The sequence below is a fragment of the Nymphalis io genome, chromosome Z (assembly GCF_905147045.1).
Source record: "Nymphalis io chromosome Z, ilAglIoxx1.1, whole genome shotgun sequence".
Lineage (NCBI taxonomy): Eukaryota > Metazoa > Arthropoda > Insecta > Lepidoptera > Nymphalidae > Nymphalis > Nymphalis io.
In genome coordinates this window covers 15,908,608-15,936,400 of record NC_065918.1, presented here as the reverse complement: position 1 = coordinate 15,936,400, position 27,793 = coordinate 15,908,608, and the positions used below count along the sequence as shown (strand labels likewise).

Sequence of the window (27,793 nt, the reverse complement as noted above, 5' to 3'; positions counted from 1 at the left end):
TCTGTGAGTGAAGTCATGTCTCTTAACTTGTAGTTTTTGCAAATGTGTTAATTAATTTAAAAATAAAACTTGAATAACACATAAATATTCACTGTTGCGTTTTAAGAGCTGTAATGTTATGTTCTTATTTCATTCAATAAAATTAAAAAAAGTGATATTAAAGTTTTCTCATTGGAATTTGGATTTATTAAGGTAATAGATTTATTAATTATAGTATGTTATAATTCCAAAGTACATATTTTTGTTAATAAAAACAGCAAGCGAAAGAAGGGCTCCAAAAAAATCTGCAACACAATGGTTTTTTTTTTTACTTTTAGCTCTAAACAAGTATTAGCTTTCGGCGAAGGTAATTCTCAGAAATTTATTTTTGATATGTTGACCTGCTATCGCGTCATTTTCCTTTTTTTGCAGTCTGGCAGTGTATACTGTGAACATATTTGTAATTATAAAAGTCTTAGTAAATAGTTTATAGAAAAAAACTTGATTAAGCTCATTATAAAAGCAATTCAAACAATTGCTTCATAAAATCGGCCTGAATAGAATTGTACTTTGTTTTATTATAACTAAAAAAAAACAAGTAATAATTGTTGTTAGGCAAGTTGTTCAAAGTTTATGGGTTAACATTCACAAGGCTAAAATAATTTTACAGATGTTGGTGAATTGTTTATCTTGTCAAAATTAATGTGTAACTAGTATGTCCTTGGTATTATAATAGAATAAAATGGAATCATTTATTTCAGACCTAAAGCTGTAACCGAACATGAAGGTTAATAATAAACTATTGCCTATAAAAGGGCACTTTTTCCTGTTTAACGCAGGTAAATATATTTTTTTTTATTAATCAGTACTGTTCATATGTATAATTACATAATATAATCATCAGGCAATAATTTAGTATCAGTAGACAATAATTTAGACAGAATAGTAATTTATCATTCTAGTGTTGTGCCCCACATGAGCTGACGCTGCTCGTCTCTTATTGTGCTATGTTCTTTTTAATAGCTCTTTCCAAACTCATACTGTACAAGTTCTTATAAAAAAAAGAGAGTATAAATTAAGATCTTGTAAATCGAAACTTTGTTGCTGAAGCTAAAATAGCATGAAATTTGTGTTAATATGTTGAATTTAAAAGTTGATAGGAATTGCTAGCGATTGTGTTATAACTATATAACAAATTTTATAATTGGAATATTTGGAATTACAATCAACAATATAGACAAATTGCGAAAGAGCACTGATGCAGCATCTAAACAAGCTGACAAGGCTTACGGGTGGGTGTCAAGAATAGGAATAAATATTAATAATTTGTTGTATATAAATAAATAAATAAGATTATATTGCATTAGATTTGATTTTTTTAAATATATAGATCATGTACAATATTTTCAAGTATTTAGAGCTAGCATTATTACTGACTAAGGCGAAGTCGCAAACTTTTAATTAGCTTATCCTTACAAATATTATGAATGCGAAAGTGGGTTTGTTTGTTATGCTTTCACTAACTACCATCGATATACTACCATGCTGATATTTTTCACACATTCTTAGGAGTTGGGAAAAGGAAGGCACATGGCCTCCCCGTCTCGCGCGGGCGTTACTTCAGGAAACTAGTTTTTTGTATTTTAGCTTCGCGAAAACAAATCATTGTTTAAGGTTCTTGAATACAATGAATCAATATTGATTTATTTAATATTAATTTTCTTATTTATAAACAATAATTTATATACATTTTCATTTGAAAGTATGTTTTAATTAATGATTAGTTTATCAACTTGATTTTTTTATCAGACAAAACTGAAAAATGTGATTGATAATAATAATGTCTTCGTCTATCACTGGGTCGAAATGTGCTCTACTTACTTTAATTAGGTCATCCAGCTAGGTCCCGAATAGACCTTTTGATAAGGAATCGTTTGATCATTTGAATAAATATTAAACTTTTACAGGAACTGCTCCTCTTGTGCCATATTTGTCGACATATGCTCGACAGCTCGGCTTCAGTTCTGCAACTGTTGGATTAATTTACACCGTCCTACCAATATTCGGACTCATCGCTAAACCACTGTTTGGAGTAATTGCGGACAGGTAATTATATTTTTTATTATTATTTATTTGAATGACGTATGGATCAGCCAAGAATAAGCCCAACTACATTAAGGGTTTCAGGAATTGTGTGCGACATGGTGTTTATTCCATCAAAAACATCAGTCCTGACTAATGTTATAAATGCGAAAGTGCGTTTGTCTGTTCGTTATGCTCTTTTAACTACTCCACCGGAACGAAATTTTGCAAGCAAGTTGTCCAGGTTATAGGAAAGGACAAAGGGTTCCTAACACTTGCGTCGCTCTCCCACTCGGCGGAAACGAATAGTTGTTTGAGGTCCCATCGGATTATTGGTGTGAAGGAATAGGGAGTGCATATGTTTTTGCGGACATATTGTGCACCATAAAATGTCGTTCGCAGTTATCTAGTCTCCCTCCAAAATGGCCGCCGTGGCCGAAATCAGTCACGAGTACGTCAAAATAAATGTTGATAATTTATATAAATATAATATGTAGACATGAGGCCTATCTGCTTGGGTATCGAAAAATTAGTTTATCATTTAAATAAATATAGTACACCCTTGAAAAATAGTTACTATATTATTTTTTTAAATACTAGCAGCTCGACTCGGATTGGTAAAGGTGACGGTTTTGTTTAAAAAAATAATAATCGTAAAAGTCGAACGCCACTTACCAGGTCCAATCTAAACTATTAAAGGACCTAGTCAAACAAACAAAAAAATCATCAGTTGATCAAATCGGTCGAGCTGTTCGGAGGTTCAGTGTCACGTGCAGAATAATTATATATATATATATATATATATATATATATATATATATAATATTTATCAAAATAAAAAAAATATATATTAAGACTGTGTAAATATATAACGCCATAAACTTAACATACTTTTTATTATTTAGCGATTCGTCAAGCCACGCCTAGACTTTCCCAGAAAAAGCTAATAAAATCAATACTTGCAACGAGAGTACGTTAATGGGTGGGGCGATTCACGTGGAGCGGGATGCGTGCATTTCATGTTTCAGGTTTCATTTTAATTTCACTATGTTGTACCTCTGCATGCCTGAAACACAGATACAAATAAATTATATATATATAATATCGGCATATAAATATATGCGTTTTTGACGATTTGTCAAACCGTTAGGTGTAACCGTTAGTCTTTTCAACAATAACAAAATATCGAAAAAATAAGTATAATTATAATATACTTTTCTTTTTCATATAAAACAATAATACAAACTTCGCATATTTTTGTGCCCCGGGGGCACAGGTGAAATTTAGCAAATCCAGACACTGATTTTTTTCTGTGGTTTGTATTTTCCTAAATAGAGCTAGTAGAAAAATTTAATTAATGTTTTTGATATTACTTGAAAAAAAAACTTTACTAATATTATACATTCGAAAGTAACTCTGTCTGTCTTTATAGTATATATATACATATATAAAGAAAAAGAAATCAAGCTTGAACCCCAAGGAAGGACATACCTAGTCTACAGTAACAGCCTGTTAATGTCCCACTGCTGGGCTAAGGCCTCCTCTCCCTTTTTGAGGAGGTTTGGACCTTATTCCACCATGCTGCTCCAATGCGGGATGGTAGAATACACATGTGACATAATTTCAATGAAATTAGACACATGCAGGTTTCCTCACGATGTTTTCCTTCACCGTCAAGCACGAGATGAATTTTAATCACAAATTAAGCACATGAAAATTAAGTGGTGCTTGCCCGGGTTAGAACCCACGATCATCGGTTAAGATTCACGCGTTCTAACCACTAGGCCATCTCGGCTTATACCTAGTCTACTTTTTTATAACTACGTGTCGGGGGAGGGGCCTCTGACAAGAACATCACCCCTCATACCTAACATGCGGACGAACCCTAGTCAATAGAGTATCTACATCATTCTCTAAATATATTTTATTATTGTAAGTGGGCTATCCTAATTAAGGGTCCATGGTAATGTGACAATTACCATGAAAAATATTTTTTATTTATTTATTTGTTGTACCGCGTTGAACTATACGCCGGCGCAGAACTGTCTGTCTGAATACGTTGTATTTTTATCTTATTTCTAACGTTAAATATATAATGGATAAATGAATACACATTTTATATGTATGTAATTATGTACAGAATTAGCGACAGTATGAAATGTGTTTTATACGAAATTGATGACATTTAAGAAAAGAGTTAATAAATGTTTTTTTTTTTTTTTTGCGAAATACCGACGAAATTACTATTTGTATTAAACTGTATCTCGATTCCTTTCGCGTTGTGTTCAGTATAGCGTCAAGGCCAATTTAATTACTATTGTACATCGTTAAGTTTTTATTTGAAGCGAATTTTAGGTTTTTTTTTTTTTATAGAATAGGAAGGCGGACGAGCATATGGGCCACCTGATGGTAAGTGGTCACCAACGCTCTTAGACATTGGCATTGTAAGAAATGACAACCATCGCTTACATATCCAATGCGCCACCAACCTTGGGAACTAAGATTTTATGTCCCTTGTGCCTGTAATTACACTGGCTCACTCACCCTTCAAACCGGAACACAACAATATCAAGTATTGCTGTTTTGCGGTAGAATATCTGATGAGTGGGTGGTACCTACCCAGACGAGCTTGCACAAAGCCCTACCACCAGTAAAGTAGTAGGTGTGTATCGTATTGACGCGTAGTTTATATTTTAAGTTTTTGTTTGAAGTACATTCAGACAAATTACTCGGTGTAGGGCTTTGTGCCTGTTGGGTAGGCACCACCCACTCAACACATATCCTACTGCCGAACATGAAAATTTGTAGGGCGAGTAAGCCGGAGTAACTACGGGCATAAAAGATATAACATCTTAGCTCCCTAGTTGGTGGCACATTGACTATGAAAGGAATGCTTAATATTTCTTACAGAGCCAATGCCTATCGGCTGGCCCGTCTGCCAACTTATTTTTATAAGCAATATATATTTTAACGACGGTTTTCTTTGATCATCCGATCTTCGAAATAAAATTTGTAGTAAGTATTGTTTATAATAATTTCACAATATGATTTTCTTTGCGTTTTTTTTAAAGTCCTCGGAAATGATATAACGATACGCTTTTTACGCAGCACGCTGCATTTCATTTAATATTTCATCTAGAACAATTTCAAACAACTAGAGAGCACATTGACTCGACAATGGCGAAAACACGGAACTCCTATAGATTTCAAAAGCTATACTCAGCTATTTATGTACCCTTCTATGGTATGTTCTTCTTTTCTCACATATTTTCTAAACGTCACACTCGTAATTTGACAAATGGCTTTGAGACGTCACGTTAAATTGAATATAGCACGCTCTAGGCAACGTATGTTCCTCTATTAAAAAATATCGTGCCGAGTTGGAAATCAAATAAAAGGACTGAATCTGCATATTTCTAATAGCTCTCGCTCGCTGCTTTGCTTGCTTGAATTCAATAATTGCGTACAGATATTTTTTTTTAGGATTCGCTAGCGAGCTGATCATTTCGATGTATGATTTGTTCATGTTTCATATCGATAGCTACTAGAGTTCAAATCAATACGAATCGATTGGGCCAGACGAATTAATTTTAAGATTTAGGTCGTGGCGTTCTTGAGTCCAGGGCTTCAAATTTATAAAAATAGATATCGAATGATTTGTTCATGTCTGCCTCCGTGGCTGATGGTCAACATCATTCTGGCAATGATGAAAATCCACGAGGCGTTCATGTATTATTTAAAAAACATATTTTCCAGAGATGGCTGACTGAAAACTTAAATTTACTTTCAGGGTTCACCCATTAATTCTACGACTAATGTACTAGACCATTTTCCTGTATGAATGTTCAGATGGAATATTCCTATTTTTTCACCCTTTGTATTTCGAATATCATGTGATCTCATCGTCAGTTGTATCGGAGATAACGCTCGACTTTATTGTATTCTTAAATACTTTGCATGCTGCAAAATATAAAAAACCACACATAGATATTTCTCCCTGAAATAAATTTGCAAAATCAGTTTTTGTTTATTCTTGTCATACAACCATCCATATTTGGATGGATCAAATTACTGTACACGAGTATTGATCGGAGCTTCGAAAAAACGTGGGCGATGTACAGGCACCTAACGTGGGTGATCCTGGAGGGATGCAAATCTTAAAATAAGATATTACAATAATTTAATAATTTGATATACGAGTCTTCTTTTTTTTATAAAATATTAAGGCGGGCGGCAGTAGGGCCAGATGGTGGTAAATAGTGACGATCGCCAATAAATAATGGCGCTCGAAGAAATATTTACCGTACAATACGTGATCTACCCAGACCATTAAAAACTTTTGATCGATATTTAAATCAGCAAACAGAACTCAGCGATTCGAAACCTAACAATATGTACTGTGGGTAGCGAGCACGAAGAGTGGGCTATCGAAAGATAGTTTAGCATCTATGCGTGGTCTTATAATGCTTGCTACTCGGCTATACTGCAAAAGGACGGTAGGTTTTTTGTCATCATTATCGCATCCTGATACGATTGACTCGGGAGCTGCTGTCCTTTCCTCGTTTTTCTGCTATTCCTCACCGTTCTCGATAGACTTAACCAGGTTCATCATGTTTGCTTTATCTTCTGCCTGTTTCCCTAATTTTATTTTATTCATTTATATCGTTCCCTAAACTGGATACAATAAATTAGGTTGTACATACATTATCATAATAAATTAAAAATAACGCTTGCAGAAATATGTATAAAAGTAACTTTAACTCACTAGTATAGAATAACATGGTTATATTGTATAATTCGCATTTCAATCAACCAAGAAAAAAATATATATCAATCAGGAAATTACCAGGAGTAAAAACAAATAACCAACTTTGACATCGAATTGACGCCATTATGTTGGTCGATATCTTGAATATTTACTATGGATTTGCGAGAAAATGCCGTTTATAATATCCGCGAAGTCAATCGGTACGCTGTGAGTTAAATTAAAACGGTTATAAAGTGCAAACAGCAGAGCTATTAGCAAATCGGATGGAAATTTATGTAAATTTTAATTATTTTTTTATCTTTACTCCTTCTACGATTGGAATGAGGTATATATACCTTAAAAGCCGAGATGGCATAGTGGTTAGAACGCGTGAATCTTAACGCGTTCTTCTTTCATCTTAACGATGATCGTGGGTTCAAGCGCGGGCAAGCACCACTGAATTTTCATGTGCTTAAGTTGTTTTTATAATTCATCTCGTGCTTGACGGTGAAGGAAAACATCGTGAGGAAACCTGCATGTGTCTAATTTCGTTGAAATTATGCCACATGTGTATTCTACCAACCCGCATTGGAGCAGCGTGGTGGAATAAGCTCCAAACATTCTCCTCAAAAGGGAGAGGAGGCCTTAGCCCAGCAGTGGGACATTAACAGGCTGTTACTGTTACTATATATACCTTTCTGTATCCAGTTCTCGGAAGTTCTAATTGGTACAGTATTATATTGTATATTAACTCCACGTGTCTTTATTTTTCCGAACCAAATGTTCTGCTAAGCTCCTGTTATGTCATTTATATTTTTCAACATTTATCATTTGCGTTCGCCTTCAGACAGTATAAATATGACTGTTATTTTCGACGGGCCGGTTGGCGTGGTTGGTAGACACTTGCTTTTCACGCGGAAGGTTGTGGGTTATATTCCCACCCAGGACAGACATTTGTGTGCATCAACCTTTCTTTTTGTTCTCTGTCTGGGTGCAATTATCTATATAAGTATGTATATACAAAAGAAAAGTATATGTAGTATATCAGTTGTCTGGTTTCCATAGTACAAGCTCTGCCTAGTTTGGGATCAGATGGCCTTGTATGAATAATGTGCCAGGATATTATTATAAACTGAATATCGAGAATAACATACTCCATATCTCACTGTGCAACTGTCATCCTATACACAGAGTCTTGTGTTAGGCAGGGCACAAAATAAAAACATTGTGGTATTCCCTCGGACTTAAAATATTTATTCATTTGAGCAATAAACATAAATGAAAATACAATTAAATACACATTAAAATTAAGACGCAAATGGACAATTGTTCGTTTTAATTTCGCTTTATAATGAAATTACTCTAATAAATAATAAACTTAATAACTATAAATCACGTGTGAAGAAATATTTAATTAATGTTGTAACACTCCATAAAGGATTACATAGATAATAGATTGTGTGAATTGATGTGATTGATTTCCACGCAAGATAAATTATAATTTAGTTGTATTTAATCTATATTAATATTATATATGCAAAAGTAACAGTGTCTGTCTGTACGACTAAAGCCACTGAAGTGCTAATGTATATATAACGAAACTTATAGGAACCTGCAGATGTTATGCCTATTTTTTTTTAGAATAGGAAGGCGGACGAGCTTATGGGCCACCTGATGGTAAAGTGGTCACCAAGCGCCCTTAGACATTGGCATTGTAAGAAATGTCAACCATCGCTTACATAGCCAATGCGCCACCAACCTTGGGAACTAAGATTTTATGTTCCTTGTGCCTGTAATTACACTGGCTCACTCACCCTTCAAACCGGAACCCAACATTATCAAGTATTGCTGTTTTGCGGTAGAATATCTGATGAGTGGGTGGTACCTACCCAGACGAGCTTGCACAAAGCCCTACCACCAGTATAAAATAAAATTCTATACTCTTAAAAGTTAGTTAAATTACTTAACGTTGTTTTAGATAACGCTTATAACTTCAAGGCTAAACTAAATATTCATTCGTTCGAAATGTGTTTTTCTCATCCATTAATTAACAAAAGTAATTTTATTATACACGATGTTACGAAGCAGATGGTACCTTACCTACGTTTGCGCTACCATTTAACACCTATACTTTTAATTCAGAATATTCTTTTGTATATTTAAATGCAAAGATAATAAAATAACCACGAAATCTAATCGAGATATGAAAACATTGATAATATTATCATCTGATGTTATAACAATCCCAATGCATACCGAACACTGTGTTTTAAACCATCCTCTGAAGATTAAGATAATTGTTGATAACGCAAACGGTCGCTAAATATTAAGCAATATAATTGTATTACGATACTTGTTATTTGATTGCAGTGTTTAAGATAAAGGATAACGTTGTATTGACGTAGGTAGAAGATTGTCATTGTTATTTTCATACATATATTATTCATATTTTGACTACGGTCTGACGTAACGACAAGGTTGACCTTTATCTCAGGGAGAAGAACTATTTCCACGAGATAAAGGTTAAAGGTCGCGCGGTCAATACTTAAGTATAATGTATAAACAATGGAGATTATTATTTGGCTTGTAATCTTGTAAATATATTTTATTTTGATTCTATTACAGACTAGAAGCTTTATATACGTCTAGAAGATTCTAGTAGCATATTTATAATTTGCAAGTCCCGATATTTTGATTTAAAATTGCGGATCGATCTGATATAAGCTAATAGGTTTTTTATAAAATAAATAGCCTATAACCGCCTATATTTAGGAATTATCTGATGTTACACTCCCGTGCCTCCGAAAGCTAAAAGGCATTAGTTCTGCGATCTTTCCGGACGTTCCGGAGGCTTCGAACCCGAAATTTCTATAGACTAACGAAATACTTGTAAGAATCGTATCGAATCGTTTCGTTTACATAATGATCTATGCTATCGTACTTGTATTACTGCCTCGTTGATCAAGTGATATAAGGCCGCAGATCCCGAGGTACTGGCAAACCACAGGCCAGGCCAATAAAACGTTATTATGGTTTTCTGTCGAAAATTCTCAGTAGTCGTAGTATGGAAGTTGGAAGTGTGTGCTCTCCCATGCACTGGGAAGTAAAATCGTTGGTCCTGCGCCTGAACTGATCGTGTCGGATTTGCCGTCTCATCGGATTATGAGATTGAGGAATAGAGAACATGTCCTACGTAGTTGTCTAATCGTTCTTGAGATTGGCCGCCGTGGCAGAAATCATCATCAATGATATTAATTAAAGACGCAAACTTAAAAATTTAGCTTTTTATTAAAAAATATTAATTAAATTTATAATTTCAGGTTTAAGATTCAAAAAACGCTATTTATACTATTCCAAGTAGTAACGATTGTGAGTTTCTCGGCCATTTATTTCATCCCGGAGAATGCCTCTAAGGCGTCAGTCGATCTGGACTGTGGCAATAGCGCCTCGACCCTTAGGAGCTGTTACCAAGACGCCTCATTGATAGACCAGTGTAAGGTGACCAGTCTGGGCAAGGATAACTCGACGGCTCTATGCAAAGTATGTACTGGCTTAATTACATTTATCAATCTTACCTATTCATTAATTAAAATGAAACTGCTTTGATATCAACGTCATAATTAAGTCAAACGTTTCTATCTGTAACGTTTATGAGAAGCCTCTCTGACGAAAGAAAGTTTACATTCCGTCATAAGTACTAAATTGCAAGTTTTTAATAAGCTTTGTTTAATATAATAAACACGACATCTTTCCCTAAGATATATATGTTACGTGTAATAATTTGCTAGATCTGAAATAGAATTCTATCAACAGATGCAATGCGACATGAACTCCCCTGAGATGTGGCAGAAGGTGTGCGAACATTGGCATATTCCTCGCTACTGTTACAACAATGTCAGGTCGATAAAATACAGCGCCAACATAAGTCAAATCAACGAGATCGATGATTGCGTGGACTTGTCTCCTGACACTGTGAAGCTTGATGGTAATTACCTTTTTTTATACTGTATGTAGTTAGTGGGACGTGGATAATTTTTAATTATGGAACTTGTCTCCATGAAAGATATCTGTGTGTGTTTCTGTATATACTGTGTAGTCGTCGTGTTTATCGTCGTTTCGTCTTCATATCGTCATTTTAAGTAGGTAGGTGGGCAAATGGGCCACCTGATAGTAAGCGGATACAACCGCCGATACACATTAGCACTGTAAGAAATATTAATCATTCTTTACATCATCAATGCGTCACAAACCTTGGATAGTAAAATGTTATGTACATTGTGCCTGTAGTTACACTGACTCACACACCCATCAAACTGCAACACAACGACGATAGGTTAGGTATTCCTATTTGGCGGTAGAATATCTGATGGGTGGTACCTACCCAGACGGCGCGGGCACAAGGCGCTACCACCAATTAAAATTCCATTATCGCCTTGTAATCTTAATATATGTAATATCTTACTTTCCGGCCACTAATAGTCTATCATAACGCAATGATAGTTACGTGAACGAATTATTATTGACTATTTATTATTATGTTTATAATTCATCTCGTGCTTTTCGGTGAAGGAAAAAATCGTGAGGAAACCTGCATGTGTCTAATTTCATCGAAATTCTGCCACATGTGTATTCCATCAACCCGCATTGGAGCAGTGTGGTGGAATAAGCTCCAAACCTTCTCATCAAAAAGGGAGAGGAGGCCTTAGCCCAGCAGCGGGACATTTACAGGCTGTTACTTACTTTATTCATTATTATTTGCCTCAGGATACACGTACACACCGAAATGTCGAAACGGTTCTGGTTACGTCAACCTTAACGAGCCCTGCTTCATGGACTGCGAAGACAACAATCTGTCGAATCTTATCAACAACGCCAAAGTTAATATGACTTGTGAAGACCAAATGCTGAACTTCCGTCTCTGCTCGTACGATATCAATGCAATGGTCAATGTAACGAGGGAAGTTGAACCGATTGGTAATTGTGAGGTGAGGATACTCGGGTTGCAGTTTTATATTTATATATTTAATATCAGCTTATTCCTTTTTTTTGTTCAGGTAGACGGACGAGCTGGTGGACTATCTGTTGGTAAGTGGTGACCGCCGCCCATAGACTTCAAACAGGAAAACGACAATACTATTTATATATTTAATGTATAAATATGACTATAGCCCTTATGGCTTGTGAACATTGCAATCGATATTTAGATTGAGGTACTCGGGTTGCAATTTTATATTTAAGCGGTCGAGCTGGTGGACCATGTGTTGGTAAGTGGTGACCACCGCCCATATAGAATAGGAAGGTGGACGAGCATATGGGCCACCTGATGGTAAGTAGACATTGGCATTGTAAGAAATGTCAACCATCGCTTACATAGCCAATGCGCCACCAACCTTGGGAACTAAGATTTTATGTCCTTGTACCTGTAATTACACTGGCTCACTCAACCTTCAGACCGTAACACAACAATATCAAGTATTGCTGTTTTGCGGTAGAATATCTGATGAGTCGGTGGTACCTACCCAGACTCGCTTGCACAAAGCCCTACCACCAGTAAATAATAAAGTAGAATACGTGATGAGTGGGTCGTACCTACCCAGATGTGGTTGCACAAAGACCTAACATGTAAATATAATATGAATATTCACAGATGACATGCGCCATAGACTCCCCATTGGTAATTATGGAAATTTGTGAAAGTTGGAATGCGGATAAAGCTGTGTCGTGTAAAGCCGACAGCGTGAACACTTTGCCATCGGAGCTGATCTTCGATGCTTCATTGCTGTTACACAGGACGATAGCAGAACACAAATGCCTTTATATGGAGGTCGATCACATACAACTATCGGACGGTAAGTAGTTCACTTATATAACACGAAATTTAAAATGAGTCCTGTATAAGTAAGGATGCTAGTAGCAGTTATTTATGACGTCACGAGGCATATTACAGAATGGCAGTCATTAAATTTAAAGTAAATTAAAGAAGCGAGTTGATGAAAGTGGTAAGTCACAAACTTATAATTTCATAGAAATTATATATAAAAATGAATGTCAATATTTTAATTTTTTTTTTTTTAATTTATGCTTATGCGTTATTTTGTGATTCAAATAATATGTTGTTTGACAGTGTTGTAGTATTTTATAAAAAAAAAAAAAATAAAGCTCACAACAAAATAGATTTATTAATTAAAAATATAAGGATAGATCACTTTATATCGTCTTTCATGTTATCAGTAAATGCATAAATAAAAAATTAAACAAAGTAATAAATGAAATAAACACATTTTCACAACAATCGTAAAAATGTTTGCAGGGAGAAAAAAAAGAATGTGTCTGACCCAGCTTTCTGTGCATCCAGCATGAACTGTAGGTATAGAAATGAAGTTAGGGAAGTTCGGTAGAATGCACTGGTAGGTGTGGCAGTTGCACGTTTATTTCTCATGACGAACTCGAAATATGAACAAATATGTAATTCAATTCACATTTATTAAGAATAAGACAAAAAAACAGACTTACGGCACACAAAAAAAAAAATATAAATATTTGCTTCGGCTCACGATTTAATTCTAATATTACTAATATTATAAATGCGAAAATGAGTATGTGTTTGTCTGTCTGTTATACCCTTGTAATATATAGCATCGATTGGGTAATCAAGATTACAATGTCAGCATTATTAGCCCGAGGGATAGAACCCCCACTTCAACCCACCACTCGGCAGGAGTCAAGTCTTCCTAATCATCACTCGCGGCTGCTTAAGGATCAATTAATAATTCTATATGTTATTTTAATTCTATTTCCATATTCAATAAAAATTAGTAAATGCTTAATTCTTATTTTTATTTTTTTTAAACGTGATTCAAGAGGCACTTTTTAACAGATCGTTGTGAAATTTTGCATGTTGTCCGGAGAACAGAAAAGGATATAGCATACGTAATAAATAGATTTGAAATTTTGTTACATTCAACAGCTTCAGTGATATTTCATGATTTATATAAAATTTATTAACGTAGCTCATATGTTCAATGAAAAACGAGTGTGCAATATTGAATCAATACTAGGTATTTCACGCATGCGCCGCAGTTTTACCGATAAGACTCAGGACGCCATCTATTGTACATTTACAGTACTAAGACAGAAACCTCAACGAAAGTGCTAACAATAACTATAAAAACACGCAACTCAATATAAACGATACACAAATGCATGAATACAAATAATAACAAACTCTAATTTATATACGCATAAGATGTCTTGAGTATCATATTAATATTTAACTAAAATAATAACTTAATTAATTTAAACTATAATTAATAATAATAAAATTCTTTATCCTGAATTTGAAACCGAAATGGCCTAGTGGTTAGAACGCGTGAATCTTAACCGATGATCGTGGGTTCTCAAACCCGGGCAAGCACCACTGAATTTTCATGTGCTTAATTCGTGTTTATAATTCATCTCATGCTTGACTGTGAAGGAAAACATCGTGAGAGTGAATTCATTGAAATTCTGCCACATGTGTATTCCACCAACTCGCATTGGAGCATCATGGTGGAATAAGCTCCAAACCTCCTCAAAAAGAGAGAAGAGGCCTTAGTCCAGCAGTGGGACATTAACAGGCTGTTACTGTTATCCTGAATTTTACCCATACGAAGCCGAGACGGGCAACTCATATATAATAATGATAATAAAATAAAATCAGCAAATGTATAAATAAGTTATATTTTCAGGTTCCATACATTACCCATACTGTGGACCCAAACCTGACTATGAGCCGAAAATAAATGAATTTCACTCATTCTGTACGATAGAGTGCGATAATCATATGGTATGTATATAAAGAATATATATATATATATAAGTATAACCGACTTATCAACGTAAAGGGCTTTAGGCACAGTTGGTTAGCACTAAGGAAATATTTATGAATAAAGAACTAGAGGAATGCCAAGCCAGCCAATGTCTATGGGCGTTGGTGACCACTTACCATCAAGTGGCCCACATGCTCGACCGCCTTCCTATTCTATAAAAAAAAAACTAGTAACTTATATTTCTATGAAAATATTTATGAGCGACTACTCATATTGATGAAAATTCATTTGAAGTAAATAATATAAGTTTGTTGTTAAGCTTAGTTATATATTATTGTTCTTTTGTCCAGACATTGTATGCTAATGATAAAGAAAACTAATTTGTATTTTATTTTTTTCAGGTAAACGAGTTATTAAGGTCCAGCACAGAAAGTCATACGAATGAAAATCCATATACTAAAACATTTTGGATGTTCTCCATTATGATGATAATCAGCTGGATTGGACAAGCCGTTGTGGTGACATTCGCTGATGCCATCTGTTTTAACTTACTCGGTAAGATCTTTTTACTGGTGGTAGGGCTTTGTGCAAGCTCGTCTGGATAGGTACCACCCACTCATCAGATATTCTACCGCAAAGCAGCAGTACTTGGTATTGTTGTGTTCCGGTTTGAAGGGTGAGTGAGCCAGTGTAATTACAGGCACAAGGGACATAACATCTTAGTTCCCAAGGTTGGTGGCGCATTGGCGATGTAAGATGGTTAACATTTCTTACAATGCCAATGTCTATGGGCGTTGGTGACCACTTACCATCAGGTGGCCCATATGCTCGTCCGCCTTCCTATTCTATAAAAAAAGGTCCTTTGAATCACATCAAATATTATTTTTTAATTATATTGAACTTGTGAAAAAAACTTGGCAAAATTATTTTAATGAAGCTCTTATTAGCATTGATGAGAGTTAGCCTCGAGTTAGCTTATTTACTAAAATGCTTTGAATCTTATTTACACACCGATGTCTTTGTTTTAAAAGTTACCAAGAGATGTGGGAGCGAATGTAAAGGGATGAAACAAAATGATAAAAATAAAGTCTATTTCAGGTACAAAGGTGGCGTCATATGGAAAACAAAGGCTTTGGGGTTCAGTGGGATGGGGTATATTTTCCCTATTGACCGGTACTCTCATAGATTTGTTCAGCGGGGGCCCATCGAAGGACTACACCGTTGCATTCATACTGATGTTCATTTTTATGTTCGGCGACGTGATCGTGTCCTGCTACACACGGGTATGATTAAAATTTATAATCACTAACTAAAACTTGTGCTAAAACCGAGATGACCCAGTGGTAAGAATGCGTTCTTAAACGATGATCGTGGGTTCAAGCCTGGGCGAGCACCACTGAATATTCATGTGCTTAATTTGTGATTATAATTCATCTCATGCTATACGGTGAAGGAAAACATCGTGAGGAAATCTGCATGTGTCTGATTTCACTGAATTTCTGCCACACGTGTATTCCACCAAACCGCATTGAAGCAGCGTGGTGGAATAAGCTTCTTCTTCTCCTCAAAAAGGGAGAGGAGGCCTTAGCCCAGCAGTGGGACATTCACAGGCTGTTACTGTACTATAACTTTTTTTTTTTTTTATAGAATAGGAAGGCGGACGAGCATATGGGCCACCTGATGGTAAGTGGTCACCAACGCTCTTAGACATTGGCATTGTAAGAAATGTCAACCATCGCTTACATATCCAATGTGCCACCGACCTTGGGAACTAAGATTTTATGTCCCTTGTGCCTTAATTACACTGGCTCATTCACCCTTCAAACCGGAACACAACAATATCAAGTATTGCTGTTTTGCGGTAGAATATCTGATGAGTGGGTGGTACCTACCCAGACGTGCTTGCACAAAGCCCTACCACCAGTAACTAAAAAGTATAAAACAAATTTTCCCACCGCATTCCGTTAGTCTGTCTGAATGCGATAAAATCAAAATCTACCAAACGTTACCAGTGCAAGGATTGCACACAATTTACAAACATAATAACAATTAAGTTGTACATATAGTATGCAAAGGCCTCATCACTTGTTGTGTGCGAACAATTTATACTTAAAATTTATTGAAAGCTTATGAACTTAATACAAACATGTAATATACCAACATACATACTCATATATATATATATAATTTATTAACACAATTAATTACGATTATGTCGATTATTCTGCCCGTGCGGAGCCGGGGCGGGTAGCTAGTAACAGTAAAAAAAAGGTCAGGCAAGTCTTCTAATATTATATACTTATTGATTTTGGTTTATTTTTAGGTCGATGTTACAAAAATGTCGATCAATATATTAGCTGACGTCGGAACTCTACTGACATCGCTGCCGATGTTTGCGTTTCTGCTTTGGACAATCGCTGTAGGCCTTTGCACTGGACTCTTGTGGCAATTCTTATTCTGGCATATCGAGGATGTTGCTGGCCAGTCTTGCGACGGCTCGAACTATGTGAAGACATTACAAGGCTTAGTCAGCGCGATCCAGACCTTCGGCGGCGAAATACCTTTCCTGTTTCTATCCGGTAAGTGATTAATTTCAAATATATATTCATACTTCCGCCCGAGGCTTCCCCAACATGAGCATGGGTGAGATGTTAGGTACCCTTTATCCTTATTCTATATCCCTATATATTTATATGTTTTAATGTATATCATTGCTGTACTTCCTTAAACCTTCTCCTCAAAAAGGGAGAGGAGGCCTTAGCCCAGCAGTGGGACATTAACAGGCTGTTACTGTACTGCTGTACCCCTGAATTTTACACATACGTTATATGTAAAATTTCACAATGATCGGTTAAGTAATTAATGAGAGTGCTCCTTAATTATATATTTTATGAAGCTGAAGAATTTGCTTAATTATTTATTTATTTAAAGTACAATTACAATACGCACATTATTACATAAATTTAAAAAAAAGTATTCACGTAACTTCCATTAATATATTTTTAGTATGCTACATTTTTAAGGTGTTCTTATAATATTAGAAAAGAAAAAAAAAAAAGAAAATTACAATTAAAGAAAACAGATTATAAATTAAAAAAAATAAGAGATATGCATACATACTTTCTATACTTTATACACATGTATAAAGTACAAATAAAAATACTTAAATACATTAAGAATATTAATTTTAATTTATTTCCCAGGCTATATCCTTAAGAAGATCGGCCACGTAAACATGATGACATTGGTCCTGTTCGCTTTCGGCTTCCGCTTTGTGCTGTACTCGTTCCTGACTAACGCTTGGTGGATTCTACCGATTGAAATGTTCCAAGGTATAACGTTCGGAATGTTCTACCCGACTATGACGTCATATGCCAACGTCGTCTCGCCGGCTGGTACCGAAACTACCGTTCAGGTAATACGGATTCTAATTTTCAAGGTTATTCTTTTATGATGTTTAATTTGATGGGCCGGTTGGCGTGGTTGGTGGATGCTTGCCTTTCTCGCCGAAGGTTAGGGGTTCGATTCTTATCCAGGACAGATATTTGTGTGCATGAACATGTCTGTTTGTCCTGAGTCTGGGTGTAATTATCTATATAAGTATGTATTTACAAAAGAAAAATAGTATATGTAGTATATCAGTTGTCTGGTTTCCATAGCACAAGCTCTGTACAAGCTTAATTTGGAATAAGATGGCCGCGTGTGAAAAATATCCCAGGATATTATTATTATTATTATCCATATTGAGTCCTAATTTTATTGGGGTCTTATAACTTATATTCACTTTAGTTTTACTTAAAAAGTTCCGAAATAAAATTCGCTGTAAAAATGGTGTTTAATATGTATTTTTGCCGCAAATCCATTGTGATTGTCATAGAGTATTCAAGATTTAGATCTCGATGGTGTCAATTCAAGGACGAAGATGTTTATGTTTTTACTCCCCTTGTGGTTGGAATAGATTATTTTTTGGTAAAGTTTTATGCTATTAAAAAAAAGTACTAACGGAGAAATAGTACCAGTGTTTTTGCACAAGATATTTCATCTCAAAGCTACATAGTGAATGAAATAAAAAAGGCGGTTCTCTTATAAATTTTTGAACTAAAATAGACATTGTTGGAGTTTCCATTGCATGTACGAAAATCCAACATGGCGGAAAAAGATCCAAACCTCCGAAACAGGGGACGCTTGTTGGCGATAATGACTCGAATTCTTAAAGTTAGTCATAATATATATCTGAACATTCCAGGGTCTTGTCGGAGCTGTTTTCGAAGGCGTCGGTTCATCCCTCGGTAGCTTCATTGGAGGTATACTGTACGAGACCTATGGCGGTTGGAATACATTCCGTTGGTTCGGATACGGAGCATTCGTGGCCTGCGCTGTCCACGTCTTGGTCCAGTACTTGTTGAGGAACAAGCAACAGCATGGCGGAATGACTCAAGGTAACGCAACTTTACAAAAGTAAATGTATATTTTTTTATATAGTAAATGTACGAATTTAATGTTATTATTGAAACATTTAATGTTCCAATTAATTTTAATGTTTAACCAGTATTAGGTGTTAGGTTATAAGGAACAAAGGGTGCTTTAACTATTTTATAAATGGTGCAACATTTCTATTATATTAATAAAGTAAAAATAAATTCGATGTATTTTTTTACTTTTAGAAAATTAAATTTAATTTAAAAAAGTATTTTTTTTTTTTTGTTATTGAGAAATATGAAAGTTATTAATCACTTACAATTTACAGATTTGTATAAGATCATTCTTAAAAATTAAATATTGTAATAAAAAAATATTTCTTGAACATATCAATGGGTGTTATAATATTCTTCACATAGCATGAATATGGTGACGTTTTTGTATTTGAAGTTCTTGGACAGAAAAAAAAATTGTTTATTGAAAATTTACAATTATGAAACAATAGATTCTACCTGATATAGGGATAAATAAAAATATGATTATATTACGTATTCAACATAAATTTACCGTATTAAAACTCATTTTCAAGTCATATTCAGATTTCAAAAATCGCCGAATAATTATATACGACTTACATTTAGTGTGTCAGTATTTAAGCAAACATTCCATTTCACGCACCAAATATTATGAAATGAAATTTATAACGGTGCTAATGCATTATCTGTATCCTTATTTTTAAACTATATCAGAATAAAATTTGAGTGAAACATCACCGTATCCATACTATTTGAAATGAATTATAGGTGTCGCTTTTTTTACACTTGTAACGCTATGCGTAATATTTAATTAAGTTCGTTTGTAATGTGAAATTCTTGCCATGACTTAAAAATATTGCATCATCAATGTTGAGTATTCGTGGCCTTTTTTTCGTATAAAGACAGGTCGATTTTAAAGAACAAAATATACTAAGGTTTTTTTTTTTTAATATTTTTAGTATACTAAAGTTATACACATTTCGTATTCAATTTTACAATGTCTAATCTTAGAACAAACTTAGTTCCTATAACTACAAAACATAAATTTTAATACGAGTTGTTGTATATAACTGGCTCAATTTGAGATTTTAGAATTTTTTCAGAGCACTATTTGTTCTGCTATTGTTAAATATACTAATATTAGAATTAAATGAAATGAAAACTGGCAGCACCATTTGAGATTGCTTTATTTTTTATTTAAGTAACTTTTAAATTTCGAATATAAATATAGGCACTAAGGATAGTTTGAAATCAAATATAATATTTGGCTGTGTTATTTTTTTTTTTTTTTTGTTTTTAGTTCAATCTATATTATTGTTTTAACCATTTATGGTATTTTCGTTAAAATTTAACAAATAAATATCATAATTTATATTACATGTAATATTTTATCAATGTCTTATTTGCCATTTCAAGTTTTAATTATCAAATCCGGTTATAACTAGATTGTAAACAGAATATTATTGGTTCATAAGTGACTTACTAACTATAGCCTAACGTTAATTATATTTTTAATATGTCCAAAGTAAAATCATTCCCTTTTATAATATATGTATGTAAACATTAAGCTCTTACGTATTGTTTTTAAATTGTAGTTTTTTTTTTAAATGAATTCAAATTTAATTTTACTTACTTTACTTTTTTAATGATAAAATAATTAAGTTTGATAATCTTTGCAATATTTTTATAAATTCAATTATATTCTTCTATAGCATTAATGTAATAATTTGACGATATTATGCTTTACATTATATTTGTATTTAAGATGAAATACGTAAAAAATATTATACCAATTTTATAAAATTTTGTGTATATTGTAAGAAGAATTTGTTAAATAATTTTGTGACTTTAACATGTGCATGTCAATAACACTAAGTTTTAACAAAACAATTTTAGTTTTAAAACGCATATTTTTATACTGCGTAACATAAAATATCTCCAATGTAACATAAAAGTAAATGTTATTGACATGTAAAATTTGATGTTGTATATGCATGTGCATGTTAGTAAAATGAAACAACACTATTGTATAAAACTTATAAATGTAATTGTCTGCAAGCATGCAAGCGCTGTAATAGTTTTTTTTACTATATAGAGAAGAGAAGGTCAATACCAATATACAGTAACAGCCTGTAAATGTCCCACTGCTGGGCTAAGGCCTCCTCTCCCTTTTTGAGGAGAAGGTATGGAGCTTATTCCAGCACGATGCTCCAAAGCGGGTTGGTGGAATACATATGTGGCAGAATTTCAGTGAAATTAGACACATTCAGGTTTCCTCACGATGTTTTCCTTCACCGTATAGCATGAGATGAATCATAATCACAAATTAAGCACATGAAAATTCAGTGGTGCTCGCCCATGATTGAACCCACGATCATCGGTTATGATTTACGCGTTCTTACCACTGGGCCATCTCAGTATACCAATACAAAACTGGATTCATTGTTAGTATTATAGTTAATTATAATATTGACAATTTCAAAGCTACATATGAACACAGAGGCTGATATTGAAATATACCCATATTTCTGTGGACATTTTCATAAGTTCCCTTGCAAATATTTTTGAAGGGTGTCACACCATTATCAAATCATGATATTAATCGGGAATGAACCTATCGATCGCATTGCACAATATTTTAATGCATGCAAAAACACCAGACATCAGACCTTAGTGTCATTAAAATTTGATACAATGTGGAATTGTGGAGTTGCGAACACATAAATTTCCAATATTGAATGCATACTGTTTTAGCTGAACGATCACGCTATTACTGAGCAAACACGCTAACGAAAGCCACGTCTCTTCGAACGGATCTAGGTAGTTCATAATTTTTAACTTTCATAAAAGCTTGGAATTTACTTTGCATGTGACGACCAATTAACTATATTCATAAAGATAATTCGCTGAAATTTGCAAATTAATTAGTTTATAAAAATAGCTTCGGACAAATATGACTACTCCATTAGCCTAAGGACCTATTTCTTAAAACTTATGAGTTGTTTCCTATTGCGTAAAAGAATGTTTTGTACAGGTTGTAGCCCGAGGTGCTGAAAGTAGAATAAATATGACAATCTTTTTATTACTTGGTTGTAGGCAACATCCACTCATCAATTATTCTACCGCTCAACATTTAATGATATAACTTCTTAGTAATCTCGGTTTGTGACGAATTGTTGACCAATAACCATCATGTGGCCCATTTGCCAGTACGCCTACCAATAAGAAACCAAAAAATATAAATCCTATTTCGATCCAGAAATAAATAGACTTTCATGTTACGAGAATCAGTCCAGCCGTTCTTATTTTATATTTTTACATTTATAATATTAGTAAAAATGAATGTTAAAGTCCAAAATGATCACGGATAGTAGAATTATCCACGGATCGCAGTGTTTGAATAAAAAAATACACTTATAATATTACGTACATAACTCAAAGTTATAATATTCATTTCGTAATCGTGTTTAATAATATCATATTTTTGAAATATTTTTTATATATTTATAGCTTTTATAATATAGGAAACAACTCAATTATTGTACTTAAATTTAATATCTTGCCTTGTATTTATAGAAACTGGAATATCCAATTAAAAAAATCCCATTTAGTTTCAGTCACTGCCATTGAGTCTGGAATAGTCAATTTTGTACTTTTTTTTTACAACAAACAGTAAATTCATAGACATTCTAGTCTAGATTTTTTTTTTTTACAAAATAGTATAGAAATATCTACTTAAAAAATAACAAATGCATTATTGAGCTTATTTTATACTTAATATTATAATTTTTTATGTTTAATTTGTTTATTGTTTAAAATTATTCCTCGGATATTGTGCTCTGTTCCTCATTCAGTATTATTTAAACAGTTTTTTATTTGGTAAATATATTTTATTAACAATTACAAAAGTCTTGTTTGATTTTTAGTTTATCCTTTTAATAAAATCCAAGGGGTGTATTTATAATAATATAAATAGGATGGCCTCGTAATTCATGGTAATACAAATCAAATGCTGTTATTTTGTTAAGGTGGTTTCACTCGTGAATCTCTTTCAGCGATGTCTTACAAATCGGGGAATAAAAAGCAAGTACATTCCAATCTTTTGTAAAATTTCTCTAAATGTTTTTATTTTTCAATTTCATTGTGCTTAATGTTGCTATAAATGTTTAAACCAGCGTATGAGCGACTGATTAATAATACACTTTGTACAAAATGTAAACAGACGTGACGTCAATATTTTTATGTACAATTTTTTTATCGTGTTGCCGTAAAGTGATGTTATATGATAATTGAAATGTGTTAAACACCACGAAACAATTGATTCACGATTATTGTTTGTGTATGTTTACGTTTTGTTTAATATTTTTAATTATAATATTATTCGTATTGACATTATAGTACTGCGAGTTATGCCTCATTACAGGTTTCACCAACGCTGTACGATACAACCAAGGTACAGACGGCGCTGCGGTGTACATGCTGGCTGATGTGGACGAAGATCAGCCCGACCCCGGTGTGGCACAGTAATATGACTTACATCACGCTTAAGGAGAAAATGATTCTATATTAACAATGGCATATTATGGCATATTGATGTTAGACTTAATTAATTCATATATGTCATATATGTCAACGTATATTTCGGCACCAGATATATGATCTAATTGCACAAATAATTGCAATTAGTGCGACTGCGGGTGTAATCAAGCGTCTGATCGCGTAATATTTACAGTTGTGTGTAACGATATTTAACCACAATTCAGCTTCGTAGGAATGTTTTGTAGTTGCATTTAAATTAAATACATATATAACCAGTAGTTGATAAACGATTCCTTTTCCGCCAATCGGAAGACGGCGAATGGCGATTCAAATAGTATGAGCCACGCTCTGAACCGAAATATGGAAATCGGAAAGATGTAACCGGAAATGGTTAACATATTAGTGTTTATGGAATTTCTTGAGTAATTTATAGGAAAGTAGTTTTGAAATGTTATGTATAACAAAATTATTACTACTCTTATATACTTCATGACTTATATATCGTCTATTTAATACGGGTTTTATCTTGCCTGGTAATATGTATTATAAATTATTTAAAATGGGTGCTCATATGGTTGTCCCCGTGAGCTTACATAAAAATAGGGGTATTCGGGAATTTAACAAACGCACGTCTGACGTGTCGATTAAAACGTTTCAATCGAACGTTATACGTAGAAACGTTTCACTATACTTTGAAATTTTAACGATTGGTAATCATTGCGGCCAAAGAAGTTTAACTTCAATATATATTTTATAATTATATATCAAAAGTTATTATATAATAAAGTTAACAGATAAAATAGATAAATTTTCAATTATTAATTACGCAGGATTTTATCTCTATGTATAATGAGAAGTCCAATCGATATTATTAATACAATGGATTTTAAAACACTAGACAGTATTACAATTCATTCCTATTTACAGATTTTATTCAAGGTATTTTTAACTAAAATATTTTCTCTAAATTATTCCAAAGACATTTACAGTTTAAAAGATAAGATTAATTTTAGTTATAATGCGCATGTCTATTAGTATTTAGGTAACTGAGATCCAATTAATTCAGTGAAATTCGATATAAGAAATACGACACAATCAAAACTATTTTGTAGAAATATAAACCGGTATACATGAAAATGATACCGAGACATTTAAAGTATTTATATATTATAGAAATTATAATCCTATGTGATTAAGGCCCAATAAACCAGTAGAAAAAGTTAGGTAATAAATTATTAATATATAAATTTAAAAAAAAAAACCCTATCACTATAGTAAGTATGAAATCCATTTTATTCTTGGTGGCAAGAAGAATGCCACCAGCAATTAAGCACTATAACTAATATATTTTTAACTATTTCGTGTTATTTACATTTGTATATACTGTGGACTTATTAATTAATGACGAATCTTAAATACTTATCTAATTTTCATGATTCATGATGGAGTCAAAAGGGTTGCGAGTTATATATATATGTATATGTAAATCTTCAGTAAGATATACAGCATCTCTGAGTACATATATTGCGGACTTATTTTAAGCACACTTAATTTTATGGTTTTTTGTACAATGTTAAGTTTTTTATTTTTTATTAAATAATTATATTAGTTTAGAGTTAAGTATAATATTTTAAACAAAAAATGTACATTTTTTTTTATATGTACACATTTACAGAATTATTGCTCAAAATTATGCATTTATGTTAACGTATTATATTAATTAATTTAGTTTTAATTAATACGTCGCTTTTATTTCCAGTTGAAACGATTAAATACTTGATATTAGTCTTTTGACTTGACTGAAATGCTTACACGTTCCTATTTGAAATATGGAATGGGCTATATTATGGCACATGAGGGTAATCTTCACCGAATGACAATATTACGCACAAATATATGTTTAAACCTTTTCGTATGGAATAATTTATATTCGACTTCTTTTCCTACTTATGTGATACTTGAGGTCATTGTATTTCCTTATTATTTATGAGTACTACCTAATAAACTTAATTTATTACCTGTTTTTTTTTTTCAATTTTCTAAAACAAATTGCATCTATATATTAAAATAGGATTTTTTTTTTCATAGAATGTTCACTTCGTTTGTGAAATATATGATGACGAATTTTAAAAAAGTTTACACCGAACACCGGCTACGTCGGTGAATATTTTATAATGTAACAAAACCGAATTGTATTTTTTTTTTCATTAAAAAAATGTAATTGGAATTCGACACGACGAAATCGAATCTAACTCCAAGCCCCTGGGAACGTCTGAAATACAAAATCTTTATTTTTTTTTACTGGCTTACGATACAACCAAGACAGATACAAATACACCCTATTTGGACCAAGCAACTCATGATGTACAACCATGCAGTAACGAGGCGATGATAATAGAACATAACAAGTGTGCCCTTAATACACTTCTTGCCATGCTTGTCACTATCCCTGATTAAATACCCCAAAAACTCATCACCGTCATCATTATTAGTATTTAGCCTTTGTTTACTCATGTATATACAATTAAAGACTTATTTGTCTCCGAGTTAACTGACAGACCTTGCTCACGCGTAGCATTAAGGCTGACTGCCGACTGACAATACTATCTTTTGAAACATATCGAGCACTTGATACAAAAAGTGATCTTGCACAAGTTTTTTTTTAAAAATATCTAATATCTTAATAACTTGTATTGTAAAATAATTATTATAAAGAGATGACCAGTTTTTATAGTTTTGACATATTTAGGCCCAACTAAGACTAAATCTCTTAAATTATTATACCAATATACTTTTAGTTCAACATTTTTAGATCTTCTATTAATAATTTGTCTTAACAATAAATAATACAGATCTGATTTGGATATTCATTGTGTTTATAAGGTTACAGGACCATTTTTCAGTATGTTTCGTATTCAAAACAATTTTCAATCAATGGACGGAAAATATTAGCACTATGTAACGTTAGGTATAGCTGCGGCGCTCGTTCTTATAATAATTTTAATTAACGTTTTTGCCTTATACTTTTTTATTGACGCCTACTTAGGTAATAAGTGTTGAAGTCTGCAAGTTTTTTCTATAAATATTTTTGAAAAATATATAATTACCTAATTATAGAACAAAAAATACTACATAGAAAATCTAAATACTTTAAATTTATTCAATTTGATATTGCAGATTACAAATATGAAAAATGCCAAAATAATATACTTATTTTGCCATTCGATCGAATCGGTCGAATGATCATACTTGCCTTATTAATATATAAATCGAATAAAAGTTCGGTTAATGCTACAAGAAAATGTTGAAGACAACGCAAAGACCTCAGAGCCGCACAAACTTTCCAAATTTCATTCATATGGAGAGTCCATTTAAGAATATTATTACAAAAAGCTATCAGTATTTTAACATAATCACAGTAAGGGATGAAAATATTGTCAAACATTATGGATTTCTTGCCAGAAAGACAAGTCGACTTTTGATATTTATTTCCGGCTGCCAATAATTATGCGTTGAGATTTGCTAGGGTTGACATTAAGAACTAAATATTTACTACACTCAAAAATAATATTGAGGTCATTATTCATCCTTGCTATAGCCATAGCTGCCAAAACTATAATAAAGTCTATTCAGATATTAAAATTATATATTTGAAAAAAAAAATGATTTTTAAAATGAAATAAAAAAGATAAAAATACAATGTATTAATTTATAAGTATATGAAAGTACCAAACTATCTTAATATCCAATCTTTTAGTTTGTTATGAATTTGCGACTGTAGTCATATTCTTACTTGCCTTTTAATATATGGTTAAAAAAGATATATGATATAAATATGAATGCGAGGCATCAAATAGATCTGCACTCTTACGTAGTTGACGTATTTAAGACACGTACGAAACGTTTACTCCCTCGTTTCTGATACGCGCCGCTAAGGTCTGGAATACCGACCTCCGTTTTCCCCACCTACAATATGGGTACCTTCATGTCAAGAGTGAATAGGCATCTTCTAGGTGCTTACCTAGAAGATGCCTATTCGCGCGCTCCATCTTAGACTATGTTCACTTTCCATCAGCTGTGATAACGGCCAAGCGCTAGTAATTATATAAAGCCTAATAATTAAAAATAATAATAATTTATAAATATATTATTTATTTACTGCACTTTTATTGGTCTTATTTAAT

General features: G+C 33.1%; 1 protein-coding gene across 1 annotated transcript; it reads left to right on the top strand.

Annotated features, from left to right (window-relative positions):
* LOC126780480 (major facilitator superfamily domain-containing protein 6) lies at positions 1-23,817 on the top strand. Its single transcript, XM_050505005.1, has 14 exons — positions 1-192; positions 741-818; positions 1,947-2,085; positions 10,129-10,348; positions 10,622-10,793; positions 11,573-11,793; positions 12,456-12,657; positions 14,536-14,633; positions 15,018-15,171; positions 15,715-15,899; positions 16,940-17,195; positions 17,820-18,031; positions 18,863-19,055; positions 23,494-23,817. The coding sequence occupies exons 2-14, from the start codon at positions 761-763 to the stop codon at positions 23,595-23,597; spliced, it is 2,214 nt and encodes a 737-aa protein (XP_050360962.1). The 5' UTR covers positions 1-192; positions 741-760; the 3' UTR covers positions 23,598-23,817.
* Positions 23,818-27,793: the final 3,976 nt, after the last annotated feature.